Below are 19585 nucleotides of genomic sequence, written 5' to 3'. Positions count from 1 at the left end.
GGATTGTTTGGATTTAATAACAGTAATAATCCTCTGTCCTTGCCCTGCACAGCATGTGCCTTGGGGTGTCTGGGGAACCAGCTGCCTGACACACAGAGACCAGACCCTGCAAGTCCAGAGACAAGGGTCTGACAGATACAGCAATGCACCCCCCTTCCTGCTGTGTCTGCAGAGCAGCACGGCACCGTGGTGGCTGCTTCCGTCAGGGGTGAGTGGGTGAGGTGCGGCCCAGCGCTGCCGAGTCTCTCTCCCCCCAACACTCCCATCAGCCCTGCGGGCACGTGCTGGGTGGAGAGGTCCTGCTGGGATGACACTTGAGTGGGAGCTAGCAAGCCTGAGTGCAGGAAGCAATGGCAGTCTGAAGCCCCCTGGCAACCCGCATCCCCCCTATCCTGGGCTCATTCTTTCTTTCCAAAGAACTTCTTAAAGACGGATTTGTTCTTGTGGCGAGAGGGGGCGCTTTCCTGTGGGCTCCCCGGCCTGGCCACAAAGGAGTGACAACGAGCCCTGGGCATGGCCACTGCCTGCTCCCCGATGTACAGCGTGACGGAGTAGCTGCTCCCAGCCTCCCGGGGCTCCTTGGGCACCAACACCGGCGTGATCTTCTGGTAAGTGGCTGAAAGAGATGGAGCATTTTGCAGGCTGCAGCTTCCCATGGCAACATCACCACCACTGAGCTATCAGCGGGCCTGGGACATGGGGCCTTTCCCCATCTGGCCACCAGCTCCCATCTGGCCCCAGGACAGATGGACTCGCTGGGTGGGGTGTGTCACAACCCAATTCCGTCACAGGAGGTATGAAAGCTTTCACTAACAGGGCACCAGCTCCCATCTGGCCTCACACATGGGGGACTGTCTGGATAAGGGGTATTGAGGGATGAGATACAGGGCCTTCCCATTCAGTTTATTTTGGGGGCAACCTCACCAGACGCCCAGAGCAGAGACTTGTTTCTATTGCAGATGCGCGGCTGTGAGAAGGGTGTTGGCGCCATCTCATGGTGGCCTTTGGCAATGAAATTAAGACCTTGAAAAGGAATGTCCCAGGGAAAGAGACCTTCTTAGGGGATGGATGGGGAAGTCTGGGGTTCAGCTGAAGTACAAGGAAGCTGGGCTAGTCCCACAAGGTCTGGAAAGCTCGGCCTCTTTACACCTTGCATGGCTCTTCTAACACCTGGGTATGACTCATACACTCCCCATCCCTGCCCCAGCGTTGGCTCAACCAAGCACGACTCACAACCCCCATCTCGGGGATGAAGCCCTTGTGGGTAAGGCCTGTGATGAGAACACGAAGAGGCCTGGATCTTAGCCCCATTCCCACTACCTCTGAGTGACTAGAGCACGATTCAAAGGTAGCAGCCTGCGTCAGCCAACCAATGAAGAGCCAGAAGCCCGCCAAGGCCGGCCATTCAGGATTCATTACCAGTGCCACTCATGCCAGGATCTCCAAGCTCTTTATAAGCACAGCCCCACCGGAAGGGGGAGGGGGTCAGAGTTACAGAGGGGGAGACTGAGGCACAGATTCCTCCCTGAACACAGGGAGAAAGCCAAGAACAGATCCCTGACATTATGGGCTCCCAGTCCCCTGCTCTCGCCACTAACCCAATCTCCCTGAGCTGCACACCTGAGGTGAACGAGTGGGACCTCCTCTTGTGCGTCACCAGCGCAGCATCCTCCTCCCAGTAGCTCTTATCCTGGGACCCTGGAGACCCAGCGGGCAGCCACTGGCACTGCCTGTGCCCCGCCGTGTGGCTGATGGCTCTGTGATCCTCTCCTAATGCAGCAATGGGAAACACAAGGAAAGGAGCTTACATATGGCAGACAGACAAGGGCTAAGGGTTCACCTTCAAAGCGCAGGCTTCCCTCGCACAAACTCAGCATGTTACAGTGGCACTGCCATTACACCGGGATACAATGCGGCACGTTATGATGCAAGGTCACAACAGGATGCCATTGCGCCAGCCCCCAAAAGTCCTGTGCAGCCTGCAGGGTGTGGGATTAGCCCACCACACTCAGGATGGCGATGGGAGTGGAACATGGTGTCACGCGGGCTGGCTTGAGTGGGGGGAGGGTGGGGGGCATTTAGTATATTGTGTGACATCAGTATGGCAGAATCATAATAATTCGTGTGAGATATATCATGTCAAGTACTGTTAGAAGGGATATATCGTGCTGAGTAAGATAAATATACTCATGTTCATGTAGTATATGTGAAACGGAAGTTATGGATGTATTTGATATTTCTGTATGTCAATTTGGGCTGGCTGGGACACACCCCAGATAGAGAGGCGGCAGAACAATAGCCTGCTTGATGGCCCATTAAGACACTCAGGAATGCAAGGGGCCCAGGAAGAAACTAAACGCATACCTGAAGAGTTACCAGGATTTGCCCATGTGACTTTGGACCCCAGGCATACCTGAAGAGTCACCAGGATTGGCCCATGTGACTCTGGACTCCATTTTAGTTCTTGTAACTTTCCACAGGCCGCATGGCCAGGAACAGAGGGTATATAAGATCAAACCCCAGAAACCATTTCTATCCTGAGCTTCAGCCACCTATCTACCTCTGAATCAATTCATCTGCAACTAAAGCTGTGTAACAAAGGACTGAGGCCCATCCAGGTACTGGATGTGCACCAGAGGGGACTATACAAGCCTGCAACTCCACAATTCTTCTAGAAACCTGATGTATATGGACTTTCAATTATTTGTATGCATCTGATTTGCTTTGACCCTTTAACATTTCTCTTATGGTTTCTTTCTTTTTATAATATACCTTTAGTTTTAGTTACTAAAGGATTGGCTGACAGCGTGGTATTTTAGGTAAGATCCAAACTTATATTGATCTGGTGCTGTGGCTGACCCCTTGGGTTCAAGGGAACCTTTTTAGTAAAGAGCACAGAGTTTAAATAACTGGTCTCTTTATTGGACCTAGTGCTAATTTGGGAGCCTGGAGCTGAAATGCAGTAAAGAGGGCTGTGTGCATTTGTATAATGGCTTCTGTGGGGATTCAGAAGCGCAGTTTGTGGCTGGTTGGGAAGTCTGGCTTCAGTGCCATCCACCAGTGCTGGGAGAATCTGCTCACCTTTTACAGCCTGCCCTGACCTTGGCATTTTCAGGTGGCTGCCCTGGACACGGATGGGTCACACATGGGACCTTTCATCCCTGGAAATCAGCACCAACCCAGCTTGGTCAGCCGTGACCCAGCCCCATTCCATGGCTGCGTAGTGCGAGGGGAATTGATGGGTCTCAGTCCAGTCACTGGTGGGACAAGTGTCCTCATCACAAAATTACAGCTCAACAGACAGGGTCAGGCCTGCCACTTGGCCGAAAGACCATTAAAACCAGGGTGCTGCCAGGAGGGGTGCAAGTGACTCAGAAGGGAGCGCTCTCCCCTTCGAGTCCGTACGGAGCCCAACGCTCCAAAGGGGATACCATGCTGCAGGGAGGTGTTGCATGTAGCTCAGTAGGGGACGCTCTCTCCCCTGAGCTCAGTGCCCCAGCACAGCGCTAGGGGCAGCTGCACTGCAAGTGGTGTCACCTTCCAGGTGAGGTGGCCTGGCTAGGGCACTTTGCGCAGGCGCTGGGATGGGGCTGGGGTGGGGGGAGGTTGATCCTGGTGTCCTGCCCAAACGCCAGCGTGGGCGATTCCATCGTACCTCTTCAGCTGGAGAGAGGGTTCCGAGGGCATAAGGGTCTCCCTGCTCCGCTCCCTCCCACCACTCAAGGGCTGGTTCCCATCAGCCCTGCCTGAGAATGTGCAGGAAGGCCCTGCTGATGTAAGGACTGCACGATGCTGGAACCTGCGGCTTGGGCGGAGGTTTGTTATGGAGCCACCTACCCAGATGTGAGCGGAGCAATGTGAGGAGCACAGTGCACTGCTCTGCTACAGGGAGCAAGGGAAACTGAGCCGGGCACCTGAGGAGAGGCCCCAACAGGCAAGGTGCTAGGAAGTCACCGCACTCACCCACCTGCTTGTGAGGCTGCTGAACCCAGTGGGTCCTCCTGAGTCCCATAAGGCAGCTGCAGCCTGGCACTTGAGCTGGGCAGCAGTGCGATCTCTTGGCTCTTGGCTGTGACAGGCTGAGGATGTCCCAGGAAGTGGGAACTGCTGGAGCTTCCAGGCCCAGAGATCTTGCTGGGGCTGGGTATGAAAGAGAGTGGCAGAGAGACAGATTTACAGAGCCAGTCTTACCTGCAGAGAGGGCCTGCTTGCCGCAGGCCCAGGAAATCCCATCCCCAGACAATTCAAACCAGCTTGGACAGCCCTTCTTGGGGGCCCTGAGTGGGAGGCAGGCTGGATCAGCTGAAGCTCCTTTAAGTCCCAGGAAGCTGGGTAAGAGCATGCTAATGGGATTGGGAGATGACAATATATGGGGAGGATAGGGAAATACCCAAAGGGACATGGAGAGGTTAGCGACACGGACAGGTAATAGGAGATTTGGCCTGGGCCACACAGCTAATTCATTAGGTCAGCACAGACCCATTCAGCTACACTGCACAGCCCTGGTATGAGTGGCTCTGAATGCTACACATCAGCCACCATCTGCTTGCTGATTGGACGGGGCTTCCCGGTTCTCACCCCATGGCAGAGCTGGTCCCTTCAGCAGGCTGGGTCGCTGCCTGGAAATAATCCACTTCAGGGAAACCTGTGGGCAAAGCAAATATCTATTGATAATGCGGGAAAGAGCCAGCAACAAGAGCCCTGCCTTGGGCAGCCCCAGAGGACCTGGCACCTGGGATGGGTGAGGGCAGTGCCTGTCTGCGAGCTGTAACCTTTGGCTGAAATGTTGCCAGTTAATGAAGTTGTTAAAGAGAAGGATGCAATAAAACCCAACTTCATTTTCAAGCCTCTAGGTGGGTTACAGGAAACGTATTTAGGAGAGGACTGCTAGGACTTCGAATGATAAAACCAAACTTTATTCAAAAGTAAAATGCATAGTTAAGCAAACAGACATGCGATTGCTACTTACACAATACCACACTGACACAGAGCTGAAACAGTGTATCAGTGGGTGATCAATTCACTGACAACAGAGTGAAGTACAGCCTGATAAGCCTGGAACCTAACAGGACCCTTTGGATGTTAATTGGCGCTTCTCCCAAATTAACAAAACAACTCCTTTTATAATCCATTTTCAGAGTAACTAACATAGAACTGCCCCTTTCCATAATTCGATTTCCTCCACCGCCTTATTGGCTCTTTACATTACACACGATTTAAATGAACATCTGAATCAATGTCCTTCCCATACTATCCATGTAGACAGAACTTTAATAAAGCATTCACAATTCTCAAAACCTCTCATTAAAAACCCTGCTTAAACCACTTATAACCAAAACGTAACAGCACCGTAATCCTGGTTCACGTCCTTGCCAACTGCAGTTTTCTTACTGTTTCCAACTTCTCTCTAACTTTCTCACACTAGCAACCTCTGTTTCCCAGACTCCTCTACACTTAGGCTAACTTTAAGCCAAAATCTAATTTTTACTTACCATAGGCTACAGACCCCAAGCAAGTATTGTCACTGAGGGATAGTAAAGGATGTGGGGTGGACCCAGGGACAGCCTTATGGGTGGGCAACTGCCAGGGCACCATGGTCAGGGGGGCTCTGTTGTCAAGAGGCAAGGAGTGGGACTGGTCTGGGGTATGAGGCTGTGGAAAGGAGCTCTGGGCAATGGGGGCAAGGGGTAAGGCAGCAAGGCCTGGGGGCAATGGGTGGGAGCCTGGGGAAGGCAGCAGGGGCCTGCAGGGTGGGTGGGTAGCCCAGGAGGCAATGAGGACCAGGGGCAATGGGGGCTGGTTGGGAGGCAACGGAGGCCAGGGGCTGGGTGGTGAGCCAGTGGGACCTGGGAGTGATGGTGAGGAGGGCCTGGAGGGGTTGAGGAGGCCAGCAGGGGGCTGGGTGGGGATCCCAGGGAGGCAGCGGGGGCTGGGAGGGGCTGGGGGTCAGTGGGGGGCTGGGTGGGCATCCCAGGGAGGCAGCAGGGGCTGGGGAATGAGTAGTGATCCAATGGGGCGATTGGGGGTGGGGGAGCCTGGAGAGACAGCAGGCACTGGATGGAGGGCGGGTGGTGAGCCAGTGGGGCCCGGGGACAATGGGGAGGGGGGGAGGAGAGCCTGGGGAGGCAGGCGAGTGCCGGGGCGAGGGTGGGTGGTGAGCCAGTGGGGCCCGGGAGCAATGAGGTAAGGAGCCTGGGGAGGCAGCGGGAGCCAAAATACAGGTTCACCCAGGGCACTGTTTTCCCTCCGGCCAGCCCTGGGTGGACCTAACAGGTCTGGTGTGAGGAGCAGCCCAGCTGCATGTACAGAGGGCTTGTCTACAAGGGAGTGTAATGCATCTACAGGGGCATAATTCCTAAAGCGCACTAGCATGTTATGCATTCAGTGATCCAAGTAGACCTTGCTGGTGTGCTTTAACATGGTGCTATCTGAAACCGTGCTACATTAAAGCCCGCTAGGGAACCTTTGCCGTACACCAGCAGGGTCTGTACCGAGCAATTCATGTGCAACACAGTGGTGTACTTTAAAAATCACACCCCCTTAGAGCGCACTCCCTCCACTGTGTAGACAAACCCAGAGCCCTTCCCTGTTGCACAGAGGGGGAGGAGTGCTTTGCTGCTATTTTTCTGTCCTAGTTCACAGCATTCATGGGCACTAGGATGAAAATGAGCTCAGGAAGTAGGTCCTGGCTCTGTGTCTGCAGCCTAACCAGCCCAAACCATTCTCCACCGTTCGCACACCAGGACAGTAACGTTTGGCCATTTATGTAGCTCCTCTCCTCCCCAGCAGCCCAGCAAGACGCCCGAACTTCAAACACTCAGCTCCCTGGAAATGCAGCCACCTCTGGGGTGGAGGGCAGCACCAGGTACACAAAATCCAGTGCACCCAGAAATCCTTGGTGTCCATGCAGAGCAGATGGGGGTGTGGGCTCTATGGTCTGGTCTAAGAGACTCAGGTACAGTAACCTGCATGGGACGCTCAGTGCACAGAGAGCAGCACCTGAAATTGAAGCCTATGGGTCTGAGGAATCTGAGGAGTTCCCCTCCTGCTCTCCCCCCTCAGCCACCACCTGAGATTCAGTCTAGTGAGCTGGGGCATTGGGGGATCCTGCAGCAATACAAGGGAGGACGTGCACTGAGCAAACAGGTGCTGCAAATCCTCTGGAGCCCTGTGGCGCTAAGCAGTATGGGACAGGCGTAGGGACTCACGCTGGCCCAGGGTAGGGGCTGGCTCCTCTTTGCCTCACACTTCGGGGTCTCGACAATTCTCTCTCACACCTGGCTGGGATTTCGTCACAGAGCCTGAGCCTCCTGCCCTGGTACACACCTTGCTTAATGGTCATGCCCATGGGACAGCCTCAACTTCGTGGGATCTCACCAGTTTTATGGCAGGGGGACCAAGCTGGCTTCAGTGGAGTCTTGATTTACACTGGAATATGTGGGGTTAAAATCCAGCCTTCTCCTGAAACTCAGAGATCTACATTTCTCCCCTTCTCCTGACTCCTCCTGCTCCAGAACGTCAGGAAGGACTATGCATTTGTGAGACTGAGGCAACGAAAGCACAGAATGAAGCTTCCTGCACGCTTCATCCGATGCCCATCAGTCTTGACCTGCTGCTGTCCCAGCCCTGGGATCCCCACACACAGCTCTGCCCAGCCCCTCTGCTCCATCTCTGCAGTGCCTCCTGCCCTGCCCATGGCTGAAGCGGGCCTCACCTGCATTCTGCTGAAGTTTGGAGACCCACTGGCTCATGAGCAGCTGGGATGGAGCTCTCAGGAGGTACTCAGAGCCGTCCCGCAGCCTGGGCGAAAAGAGCAAGTCAGCAAAACGATGACATGAGGTGCAGAAAACAGGTGTCCCCCCACATCCCCACCAGCCTGGCAGCAAAGGGATAAAGGCATGGAATAATGGTAGAACCCTCTGGGCTACAGGCCCAAGGAACCATGCCCCAGTGATTAGGCCCTGGCCCCCAATGCTCAGGGGCTGACATTTCACTGGAGCTGACTGCTTCCCATTCTCTCTCTATCAAGGGCATCCATCGCAACACTATCAAGAGGCCAGCAGGAGGCGCTCTACTCATCACGGGCACGCCCACCCTCCCCGAAGTTCTGTGGAATTGACTGGCTGGGGGTTACTCACTGTAGCCTGAAGCAGTTGGTCTTTTTGGTATACTCCGTTTCCCGGGTGCACTGCGCCCCCGAGAGGTTCAGGGGCAGGGCCACCACGCAGCTCTGCAGCACAAGAGACAGCAAAAATTACAGTGAGGTCTCCACTGCTTGGAGGATCTTTTCCCCAGGCCTAGCGGGATTCCCTTGTACCTGAGATTCACAACTAGCTAGTTTCCATCCTGCTCCATGGTGTCCATCGCACCTATGATCTGCCGCATGGGTATAAGGGCCAGGACAAAGCTGTTCCCGCACAGCAGGCCATGTGGGCATGTGCTCATGAAAGACAAGGCAAGGGGCAGCAATGTTGTGCTAAGGTCTAGAGACTGGGGGCATCAAAGGGGGTGGCAGAGCTCTATAGGTGGGCGACACTGTGAGGGGCGGAGAGCTGGAGACAGGGCACATGGGAGCAGCCGGCAGCACCATGCAGGTGGGAAAGGTGAGTGAATTCCTGTGCGTGCCCATTCACTGGATCTCTGGGATAATCAGCTGTTTTGTGCTTGTATCCCCTCTCCCTAAGGCCTAGATGCACTGCCAGGATCAATGGGAGACTGGGAAACCAAGGCCGTCTCCACCACTCACCGTGACCTTGCACTTAGGAGGAGCTTCTCAAGCACCGACCCCCTAATGGCCTGCAGGAGGCTGGCAGAGGCAACAGAGGGTCCTGCAGGATCCTAGGCTAGGAGGGACTTCTGCATGGGTGGGGGACGTGTCCTGCCTTTTCAAACACAATAACAGGGCTTCCCACAGCCCAGGCACAGAGAGACAGCCTGGAGACCAAGACACCCTGGTTCTCCTCTCAGCTCCAGTCATCTTCCAGGAGATCCTCATTCCCCCTGCTTGCCTTGTTAACCCCGCTATTCTAGACCTCAACCACATGTGTTGGCTGGGAGGTGGGGGACCCACTCCCCAGCTGGCCCAGCCCTGCTACCTGCAGCCCCCACCACTGATAATGATTTGCTCCTCAAAGCACTTACACACATTCATTAATGAAGCTGTACAACCTCTGACAGCTGTTCCAAGGCTGGTCTACGATCCACAGGGAAACTGAGGCACAAAGCAGGGACTTGCCCAAGGTCATGCAGTAAATGAATGGCAAATCCAGGACCAGAATCCAGGAGTTTTGAGCCCCAGTGCCCCCATTCTTCAACCACTGCCACTCTCCCCTTCCTAGAGCCAAGAAAAGAACCCAGGAATCCTGGCCCCCATTCTGCCTGCTCTCACCAGTGGACACCACTCCACCCTCAGTCAGTCTCACATCCCCATCCTGCCTCCCCCTGGGAGGAGCCTTGCTACACCCCCTACCTTGAGAGTGTCCTTCCTGTCCTGGTAGAAGCACAGCGTCTGCCTCATCAACACTGCATGGAACAGGTTCCAGGTGCGACAGGTTGCCTAAGAGACCAGAAGCAGAGGCCAAAGGTGAAGTGAGCGAAGCCTGGCCCAGTCTGCACGCATCTCTACCCTTGTTCTGGGGAGAGTGCTAGCCGGCTACGCTGCTCCTGCTCTGACGAGTTAGCAGGAGGTTGGTGCAGCGAGCCAACACATCTGGGTGCTTTCTAGTGAGAAGGCCATTAAAAAGTAGTGGGGGCTCAAGGGATCTCTGTGGCACTGCCATATAGGTCAGGAATCTGTAGAGGTACAAATCTGCCAGCTCCAGGGATTCCCCTTTCCCCTCCCACCCAGCACCCTTCTCCTCCAGCTGCAGCATTGACACATGCACTTGCAAGCTGATGCTCCAGGACCCGGACAGCATACAACTGACACTGCAGACAGGCTAAGAGACGCAAACCTGGTGACTTAATTCAGGGAAAGCCGCCAATGCAGAAACGACTCAAAGCACAGCTTGCCCTGATCTGCATTTAGCAGTTAGCACAAGCACAGCTGCACTGATTGCTGCTACCCCCCCCTCAATGGCTGAATCAGGGCTGCTCCCGAGTGCAGACAAGGTGATGGAGACAGAGTAAGCAGCAAATGTCTGTTGAGGGCTGGGGGGGCAGGGTCTGATTTCCTTTGAAATGGGGTTTAGGTAAGTCCACGGCTCATGGTTTGGGCAGTAAAAATCATTCATCATCCCCAAAAAGCCCCCAGCTCCCTGCAGGCCCGGCGTTCACAGGGCTTAGATTGCTGGCAGCAGGAAGGACACTCAGCGCCTGCCAGTCCCTTCACGGCCTACTCCCAATGCTGCAGAAACCAGCCCTGGCAGATCGCTTTGGTGCCGCTCCCTCCCTGCGACTGTAGACCCCAGCAGGCCCCTGCGCTGGGATACTGTAATATAGGCCTGAACCCAAAGCAGGCCTGAACCATAGATACTATGTGAAGCTTAAGGGTTAATTTTTACACTGAGAAAAAGAACAAAACTAGGCATTATAGATAGGGATGTTCTGGACACATTGATTGTTTGTTCATGACACCCCAGGCTCCACTATGATAATTGACTGCGTGTAAACATCTATGGAGAAATGTTTGGGAACATCCTGAAATCTGATTGTAATAATTTACAAGTGCAGTGAAATGCTCAATACGTATCAGAAAAGTGGCTGATGTGTAAATCAGGGGGCAATGAGGGGACAAATAAGATTTAAGATTTCTACATATGTATTCCTTTTTAGTAAAATGGTGCTAGTAAAATTGGTATAGGTATAAGGATTTGTATTAAGTTGGTGAATAAGGTAAAGACAAAAATGTTATTAATAAAATGGAATAAGAGCGTAATGATTTTTAGTAAGTATGAATGAGGAATGAATGCCGTTTGAATGTTGAGATAAGACGGCAAGAAAATAATTGCTGAGGCAATGCTCTCAGCCTCGAAGGCAGGAGGGAAAGGAGATGAGATGTCTTTGTTTTAAGAACTTTTACAACCCATGGCCAAATATCTGATAACCCCGGAAGACAAAGGAATAACACCCAAGGACAAAGTGTGAAACAGGAATGAAGAAATGATGGGAAAGCTGTCATACTTACAACTTCAAACGTAATTGATGATTACATCAAACAAGGAAACTATCTGACATAACAAAATCCATAGACCCGAACGGGGATGGAGAAGTATAAAAGTGGGGAGAAGAAACCTGGACTTTGGGCTCGTACTGCACACCCCAAGGAGCATCATGTCGCAACCGACAAGCGCCCGGCTCCAACCTCGTGCCTGGACCACTCAGCCAGTGGCTCCAATTCGAGCAACAAGGGACTGGTAATTATATCCTTCCTGCAGAACTCTGTGTGTGTGTGTGTTTTAGGCAATTGCTTTTTAAATGTTTTTCTTTTCTGTATTCATAATAAACGTGGCATACTGCCTTATCCCCTGAATAAGATCCTGCTGTTTATTTTATAAGTACAACAAGACCCTGCAAACACATTTTTGGGTGCTGTTAACCCAGGAGACCAAGGGCCAGATATGCAGTTGGTGTAATCAGTGAGGCGCTTTGCTGACTCCAATGGAGCTGTGCCCATTTACAAGAGCTGAAGACCTGGCCCTCGATGTCCAAGCACTAATTCCTCTCTGTTTGTGGCATGTCATCATTGTTGTAACGGGTTAAAATCATTGTATTATGTGTGTGTCCCGAGTCCATGTTGAGAAAGGAACAAGTAACCAATTTATATGTGATAAATGAAAGAATCTATTGAAAGTTGTTAATTGTGCTTTAAGGTTTTGTAACCAATTATTTTTGTAGTTGTTTTAGTTATTTTTGTAGTAGATAAAGGGAAGTTGTTAGTTTTGAGATAAGAAAGTATGAGTTATGAGCCACATGGGGGAGAAAACTCAAAGGCAGCAAAGAACCCTGGCCTGACCAAAAAATGACCAATTAAATTTGAAATAAGGGGAACTTGTGAACCCAGCAATTCCGGGCCCATATTTGGCAACTTTTAATTGGCAAGTTACACCTGGTCAAGGATAAACTCCTGGCCTAGGGATTCCTCAAGGAGGGACTGACAAAGTAACGTAGAAAATGCCCATAATTGGTTTGGCGGACGTATAGACTGGAGTGGAGATAAAAGGGTTGTCAGACAAAGCAAAAATTAGAGAACCTTGTCGTGAGGACCACCGAGCCTCCCCAAGGGATACACCAGAATCGTGCCTGCAAGAGGGTCTGGTCAGACATCCTGTCTCTCTCCAGCCCGTTGTAATTGGGCTGATAACCCGTTGGGACTTGTCCTGCGGATGATAACCTGGGTGTGAATACGATAGAGGTTCCACCTGGATGAAAATACCCTAGGTACGAATACTATAGAGGTTCCACCTAGATGAAAATACCCTAGGTGCGAATACGATAGAGGTTCCACCTGGATAAAAAATAGAGCTCTAAATAAAAAGACCAGGTCATAAAATATTTGTTGTTTTGCTGCAGCTGAGTTCATCTCTGTATGTGGTGAGTAGTGAATGTGAATGTAAAACTAGCAATAATTCTATTTGTATTCCAGGAGTGATTGTGATTGTAACTGTTGGAATAACTGCTTTTTGTACATGCTTTATAATTGTTAGTTGTTTTCTTTTTTTTTTAGTTTTATATGTGTTTTGAGAGTTTGTAATAGAATAAGGGAATAAGATTTGTAGTAAAATAATTTGTTTAAGTTACTAGTTGTTGTATTAGTAAGTGTTGTGTCTAGAATTTAATCACTGTATTCAATTTTTGTTGTTTGTAATCATATAAAACAAAAATGAATCAGTAAAAGAAAGATTCAATTTAAATAGTTGTAGCAAGTTAATAAATAAAGGCTATTAAATGGTTAAGAATCTGAGTAAGCCTGTCAAATTTTTCTGGGAAGTTTGCTAAGTTTTCTAAGTTAACATTTCCAAGCCTTACATTCTGTCTTAAAAGGGGATATAGACGAGCTGCCTTAGTGTCTTAAAGCACCCTTCAAACTGCTCCCGTAATTTGGGAAGCCGTTTGTCTCTGGTAATCTTGATAACCTTATCAAAACACGGCACTTAGGCACGTCAGTCATGCTGCCGCAGATTGACTCCAATGTGATTCCATCGCCTGGGAAGGCCTGACTGGTATGCTGAGGAATGCCAGGTGCTAGCTCCATGCTTCAGGTGCTGTCCAGGGTCAATTTCCCTGGGAAATGCTTCCAGCATTTAGGGGATGTCTAATAACAACTCAGCAACAGCTTAGATCCTCTGATAAAAGCCATGTACTGACGTGTTACAGAATGGCAGTCCCCAAACATGCAGTAAGCATTGGCTTCCCCTTCTCAGAAAGAAGGTAAATACTACTGGCGAGAAGTGCTCTGGATAGGTTGGGAGATCAAATCACCAGCTCCACGGCTTGGGAACAGCTGGAGAAATGCTCAAGAAGCTGTTTAGATGGATAGAATTCCCCCTTTTGGGGTTTTATCTATTTTACCTTCAAAACAGGAGCCAAGATTTTAAAAAACAGGGGCTGCCCGGTAGGCTGACCATATAGTAAGTGTCAAAAATCAGGACAGGGGGAAGGGGTAATAAGCGCCCATATAAGAAAAAGCCCCAAATATCAGGACATATAAAATCAGGACATCTGGTCACCCTATTCCTACATGCATAGCCAGGCACCTAACACAGTCAGCTCTTTGTGAGAAGTGCTGAGCACCCCGCAGTGAAGACAATGTATGTTGCTGGGTGACAGCACTTTTGAAAACCGGGCCACTGAGTTAGGTACCTAGCTATGCACTTAGGAGCCTACTGGGTCCCATTTCTGGGAACCTAAGCGCAGTATATCTACCACAGTGTGTCTGTGATTAGTGATGGATAAAATTAAAGAAAGCAAATGCATTCCTGTAGCCCAGAGCCCCCAGAGAAGGCTGGGCAGCTCCGACTGTACCTTTCTGCCTCCCGTCTGCAACACGTGCTTCCTTTCCAGAGTCCCTTCCATCATCTGAAACTCCATTTTACTGGGGGGCATCTGCAAGGAGACAGGCAATGAACAAAGCAGCTCCAGCACCACTGGACTGTTGGCAGTTCAATCCCCAGCAGCCAGCAAGCCATGGGTCCCACAGGCCCCCATGAGCATGACTTCACACCTGCAATGGCAAAAGGGTCATTTGGGGTCATTTCCTGCCCTGGGCAAAGTCTCTGTCAGAGGGATGGATTATAAGGGGCCGTGTATGTTCTGATGGAGCCATATGCTGCCCTTTCGGACCAAGCGGGAAGGCTCAATGCTGTCCATATTCAGTGCGGTGCTGTGCAATGGGACCTTCTTGGGACTCTGTAACCCTGATCCATTAGCTACATGGTTCTTCCCAGCCCCATCAAAGGTCTCTGAGACCAGCAGATGATCATGAATTAGAGAGTAGTGAAAGAACCACAGCAGAGACCATCTTACTCCCGTGGGCCTGGATTTGCAGTAAACCTTATGCACATATTTCTGTCTTGACAGGGCTACAAATCCACCTTGCTGCAGAAATCACCAGGACTAGAACCCAGCCCTTCAGTTCCAAAACACAGGCCTCTTTCACTTGAGTTAGAGGAAAACTCTTGTGACTGGCACTCATAGACTTTTCATCCTTTCGGACGCACTAGAAGGAAGACTGCTCCCTTGCACACATGCTCAAAGGCAGTAAGTCCCAGCAGATATCTGCCTCGCCATATCCTGACACTGTGCACACACCTGCCGTGCGCACGTGTGCAGAGCAGACGTGCCTTTGCACATGCACATTGTGATATGCTGGTGAGAGCATGGGATCATGTCTCCCTCTAGTGTCCAGTCTCTGCACCTGGACCAGCCTGCCACTGATTCCCCGCTAGCAGAATTACTGCTTCAGCCCAAGTGGCAGGAGGATGTGTTTTTAGTGCTGAAAGGCATGGGTTTGACTCAGTGGCTGGCTGTGGATGAGCGCTGGGTTTGAGCTTTGGCACAGGCTGGAGATGTTGTGCGACAGCCAGCTACGCCCCATGTGCTGTGCATGAGTAACTCTTTGTAACAGGCTAGCCAGGAGAACCACGGCTCAGAGGCCTGGTACAAAGCAGGGAACACCTAGTTATCTGGCCCCAGCGCCGCAGTGTCCGAGAGTGTGAAAAGGGGACGGTACAGGTGCCTGACGGGTCCCACCCAGCCCCAGAAAAACAGTGCACAAAGCTCACTAACCTTGCCAATGCCTCTCTCCTCTTCCTGCTGCTTCTGCCGGTCCCGTGAGCAGGTGCCCTCCACCGATCTCATGGATGCAGCTTCCTTTGCCCCACAGGACTCCTCCTGACATGGGAGGGACGCCCAGAACCCGCATGGGCTGCCCTCGCTATTGTGCACATCACCGGTGCCTCGTTCCCTGTCTGGGCTCGAAAGGAGCTGGGTGGAGGTGGGAAGGGTGAACTTGGCCACCAGCATGTTATTCGCTGATGTTAGGATCAGGCTCCCACTGGAAACATCTGGGCTCTGTGCCTTGTCCCCCGATGTGGGCTGGGCATGAGTGTCCACACAGGGGCTCTGCTTGTTGCACGCCTCCACGCTCCTCCAGATGGCCTGCAGCTCCTCCTCCTCTTCTTCAAACAGCTCATGGTCGGGGTGGCAAACCTCTGCGGAGCCTGGACGCTTTGCCTCTTTGGACAGCCCTGATCCAGCCGCCCTTCCGTCTGGAGTCAGGTCCTGGCGGTCTAACCCTGCCGACGCCAGGCCACCCAGCTGGGAACCGAGCTCGCACTCAAACACAGACAGCAGGGTCGGGGGGGTTGTACACTGTGCAGTGCGTGCCACCAGGCTTTCCTCAGAGGCCTCACTCAAGGGGGCAGGCTCTGGCCCACCCTCTGGGGGATCTTCCTTTAGCTTTCCATTCACGGTGGGATGCTCTGGTTTGGCTGTGCTGAGGGCCCCTCCTGCCCCACTCACGTGCCCAGTGGGGGAAGGCGTGTGCTCCACCCTAGTTGCTTCTCTGAGTCTGGGTTTGCAGCCTGCTGGCTTCTTGGCCCCTGTGCTGCTGGGGGGGTTGGATGTGGCCAGCGTGGCTGCCAGCTTGTCCCACTCGCGGCCTATCTGCTCGTGCAGCAGGCTGATGCGGGAGAGCCGGTTCAGTCTGAAGTCCGGGAAATCATCACTGGTGCCGCCCTGGCTCCTGGGCGTCCATCGGTCCTCTCCACAGGGGGTGGCACCACCGCCATGCGCTCCTGACTTGAAGTAGCTTGGGTTGAAGCTCACCTCTTTGAACCAGGCGCCTCCCTCGCTCTTAGGAGCCTTCCTAAAAGCATCTCCAGGTCCTCTGGGCCGTTGGCATATGGCCAGTGTCCCCTTCTGTGGGCTGGCACCATTCACCTCCCTCTCTGCCCCACTGGTGTCCCATGGAATCACCTCACCATCGTGCCTCACCTCCCCCCTTCCTGCCAGCTCCTTCTGCGCTACTTTAATTGTGTCCTGGACGTTCCCAAGAAGACCAAGGTCCTTGGGCAGCTCCAAGCTCAGTACGGACCCCAGGGAAAGATGCCGGCAAGCACTCTTCGCCACAGCTGGCTGGGAGCTGCTGGGCCCCGAGGCTTGGCTCAGGAATTTGGCTTTGGAGCCACCAGATGCTGCCCTGACAATGCCACATTCTGCATCAACGGCCCTCCCCAGCAGGCCCTTCACATCGCCCCGCAGCTGGCCGAGCCCGGGGCTTGGAGGCCTCGCCGCCAACTCTTTCCCACTGCACTTAGGAGGCCATGTGTTACTGGGAATGTGCTTCTCCTCCAGCAAAGACTGCAGCCTGCTGGGATCTGCTCCCATGTTCCCCTGCAGCGTGAGCCGCTGAGTGTCCTCCGCCTTTGCCTGCCCTTTTCTCTTCAGGCTGTTAAAGAGGGAGCTGGAGCTGGAGCTGATCTTGGGCAGGGTGTGGAAGGTGGCCTCAGCCCCGAGGCTTGGGACCAGGGAAGCACGGGCTTTGGTGGGTGCTGGCTTGGCGGGCCGTGGCATGGTTGAGCTCCTGCGGGCGCCGGTGTCTCGTTCCCCCTCGTTCTCCTTCACATGCAAATAGGTGCTCACCTGGGAAACAAGGGTGAGGAGAGATGTGAGACCCACCTGTCCAACTGCTCAAGGTCACTAGTGCCCAAACTTGCCGGGGTGTGCATAGCCCTGGACCCACTCATGGGCTGGGCCCCTAAGGGCATGCACTGGCACGCAACTCCTCCTGCCCAGCTTTCAGTCACACCTCACAATAAGCCTCATCCTCATCACACCACAGCCAGTGGGGTCAGGCAGCCCAAGACACATCCCAGGATGCTACAGTCAACTTGGCTTCATTGCTGGGGACCACTTCCCATAGTCCCGTTCTGGTACAGGGCCAGCCCAATGCCGCCTGGACCAGGGCTGCACTCCAACTCCCGGGGCTGCTTCTCATGGTGGTCCCATCATCACCTATAATGTGCCTGGACTGGAGGGCCTGTAGATCCCAGCATGCAATGCTCCCCAGTGAGCTCAGTATGCTGGGAGATGTAGTGTAGTAGACTGGCGACTGTAGGTTATGATGCAGAGCCCCACACGCCATGTCTGATGGCCCCAGTATAGCAGAGGGTGGCTGTATTGTCCAAACAGCTCAGATCCCTCCCTGCACTCTCTGCTGGCTGCAGTCCACCTAACAAAGGAGACTCAGTCATTGCTGGTCCCCTGATGCTCGGATTTCGCTCCCTCCTGTTTGTGCCAAGTGGGAGGACTCTGAGCACTTGGGACTTGCTCTGTCCCTACAATCCCCATCACACAGAGAAGGTGCATGTTTCTTTCTCTAAACCAGTGGTGCCCAACCTTATCATAGAGGAGGGCCACATAAACATAAGCACAACCTTGTGTGGGCGAAACGGATTCTACATATTTTAATAAGATTTGGTTACCTCTATTGATTTATATTTTACGTTCACCTTGTTTCATATGTATTTAGATCCGTTGTTTCTACATACGGTATTGTCTGTTTACACACTTGTCTACACTAAAATGATGTAAACGTGACGACAAAATGCTAATGCATTGGCCGTTAGTGTATTGTGTCGAAAAAGGCCGCGGGCCTTATGAAACGCTCTGGTGGGCCATGTACGGCCCCTGGGCCACACGCTGGGCAGCATTGCATGCTCACAGAGCTTCTTGGCCTTTCCCACTGGAATGGGCAGATTCTCTAGCAGGCCTGTACAGCCTGGGGCTGGGAGAGGATGCTGGCAAAGGCCTTCATCCTCCCCTGGCGGCGGGGGAAAACAGATCAGCACTTCCCTAAATTCAAGGCTGGTTGCTGCTTGCTATCTCCAAGTTTTCTGGCTGGCTCCCCATGCCTCTGTCCTATCCATGTGAATAGCAATGAACTATTCCTGGTCAGGCCACAGCTCCGCTTCTGAGCTTCAGCCCCAGCTCTTGTGGTACCCAGCCCTAAGCCTGCCGCACAGGGGGGATCTGCCACAGCCCCGGCCTGTTGCCTGTGACTGTCTGGAGATGCTGCATGCAGGGATCTGCTCAGCTTGTCCGCGCTGCATTACTGCGGAGTTCAAGGACTCCTGGCAAACGTTCTCAGGATAGAAATACACATGATACGGGCGCATTAAACAGAGACAATTGTGTGTGAAAGCAGCATCGGTAAAAGTGGCAGACTCACAGCCCTAAAGGCCTCGAGGTATCCCCAGAACAGGCCCTGCTGAGCTCATGCAACACAGAGCAGGCTTCCCCCCCGGCCTCGTACACGCCCACCTCCCCAAGTCTGCCCCAGGTCTCCCTGGCATGTTCCGGCCTCTCTGCTCAGGCTGATAACAGGACCTGTTACTACCAGCTGGACTGCGGGTGTGGAGAGCTGCCAATGGCGACTGGACTGACACCATCTGACTCATTTCCCCTCCCAACAGCCCTCAGACGGAAACCACCTACCAACGGGGGCCAGAGAGCAACCAGCGTGCAAGAAGTGAGAGACCCAGTAGCCCGTTCCCTAACCCCCTGGGGCAGCTGGCGCACTGATCTCGTTCTGAGCAGTACTGTGACACCAGGCAGCCCTTGGGAGGCCTCTTCCCATGGCTGGGTTATCAGGCTGGCAGGGGCTCTCCGTGTTCGCCCCCTCCACTGCTGCAGCCCTTCTAGATGACCTTAGCCAGCCTCTCAGCCAGAGCCACCTGCGCAGGGGGGGACCAGGAGCAGCGTGTGAGAGTCCAGAGGGACTCCCCGGGATGGGACGGTGTGTTAGTACAGGGCAAGCTCACGCCATGCAGCCACTTTGCCCGGCATGCAGCCCCTGGGACGTTACCTCTTCCATGGGCCGGCGAGATGGCTTTTTCTTTCGCTTTAAACTACCCAAAGTGTTTCCTAAAAGCCCCTGGCAACGCTTCCAAAAGGTTTTACAGCCTGAGGGTTTAGTGCCAGGGAGCTGAGTGTGGGGAAAGAGAGAGACACAAAAAGAAAATTGAGGGAGGAGTGTGGGTGGCCTGTTACAGTAAGGAGGAGGAGGAGGAGGGGAAGAGGGATGCCACGGTGTGGAAGGCCAGCCCCCTGCTTGAAATCTAAAGGAGCTTGTGCTGCATCTGCC

At 53.0% G+C, this 19585-nt stretch overlaps 1 protein-coding gene across 4 annotated transcripts in view; it reads right to left on the bottom strand.

Annotated features, from left to right (window-relative positions):
* Positions 1–19585, bottom strand: part of LOC137164133 (uncharacterized) — a 48484-nt gene continuing 28899 nt past the window's right edge. For 2 of the 4 annotated variants that reach the window (XM_067564730.1, XM_067564731.1), the window contains 10 exons: positions 19307–19426; positions 15226–17082; positions 13963–14043; positions 9470–9556; positions 8139–8230; positions 7715–7800; positions 4579–4645; positions 3968–4140; positions 1621–1770; positions 1–616 (listed from right to left, as the gene is read on the bottom strand). In XM_067564730.1, the coding sequence (XP_067420831.1) occupies positions 399–616; positions 1621–1770; positions 3968–4140; positions 4579–4645; positions 7715–7800; positions 8139–8230; positions 9470–9556; positions 13963–14043; positions 15226–17082; positions 19307–19426 (2931 nt within the window). In that variant the 3' untranslated portion in view covers positions 1–398. Of the gene's footprint in view, positions 617–1620; positions 1771–3963; positions 4141–4578; positions 4646–7714; positions 7801–8138; positions 8231–9469; positions 9557–13962; positions 14044–15225; positions 17083–19306; positions 19427–19585 lie in introns of all 4 variants that reach the window. The other 2 variants (XR_010922952.1, XM_067564732.1) reach the window with 2 other exon arrangements.

Source organism: Emydura macquarii, unplaced genomic scaffold (assembly GCF_026122565.2).
Source record: "Emydura macquarii macquarii isolate MOO-44397 ecotype Brisbane River unplaced genomic scaffold, CSIRO-AGI_Emac_v2 contig_2676, whole genome shotgun sequence".
Taxonomy (NCBI): domain Eukaryota; kingdom Metazoa; phylum Chordata; order Testudines; family Chelidae; genus Emydura; species Emydura macquarii.
Note: the sequence above shows the minus strand (reverse complement) of the source record. Positions and strands in the feature narration are given on the sequence as shown.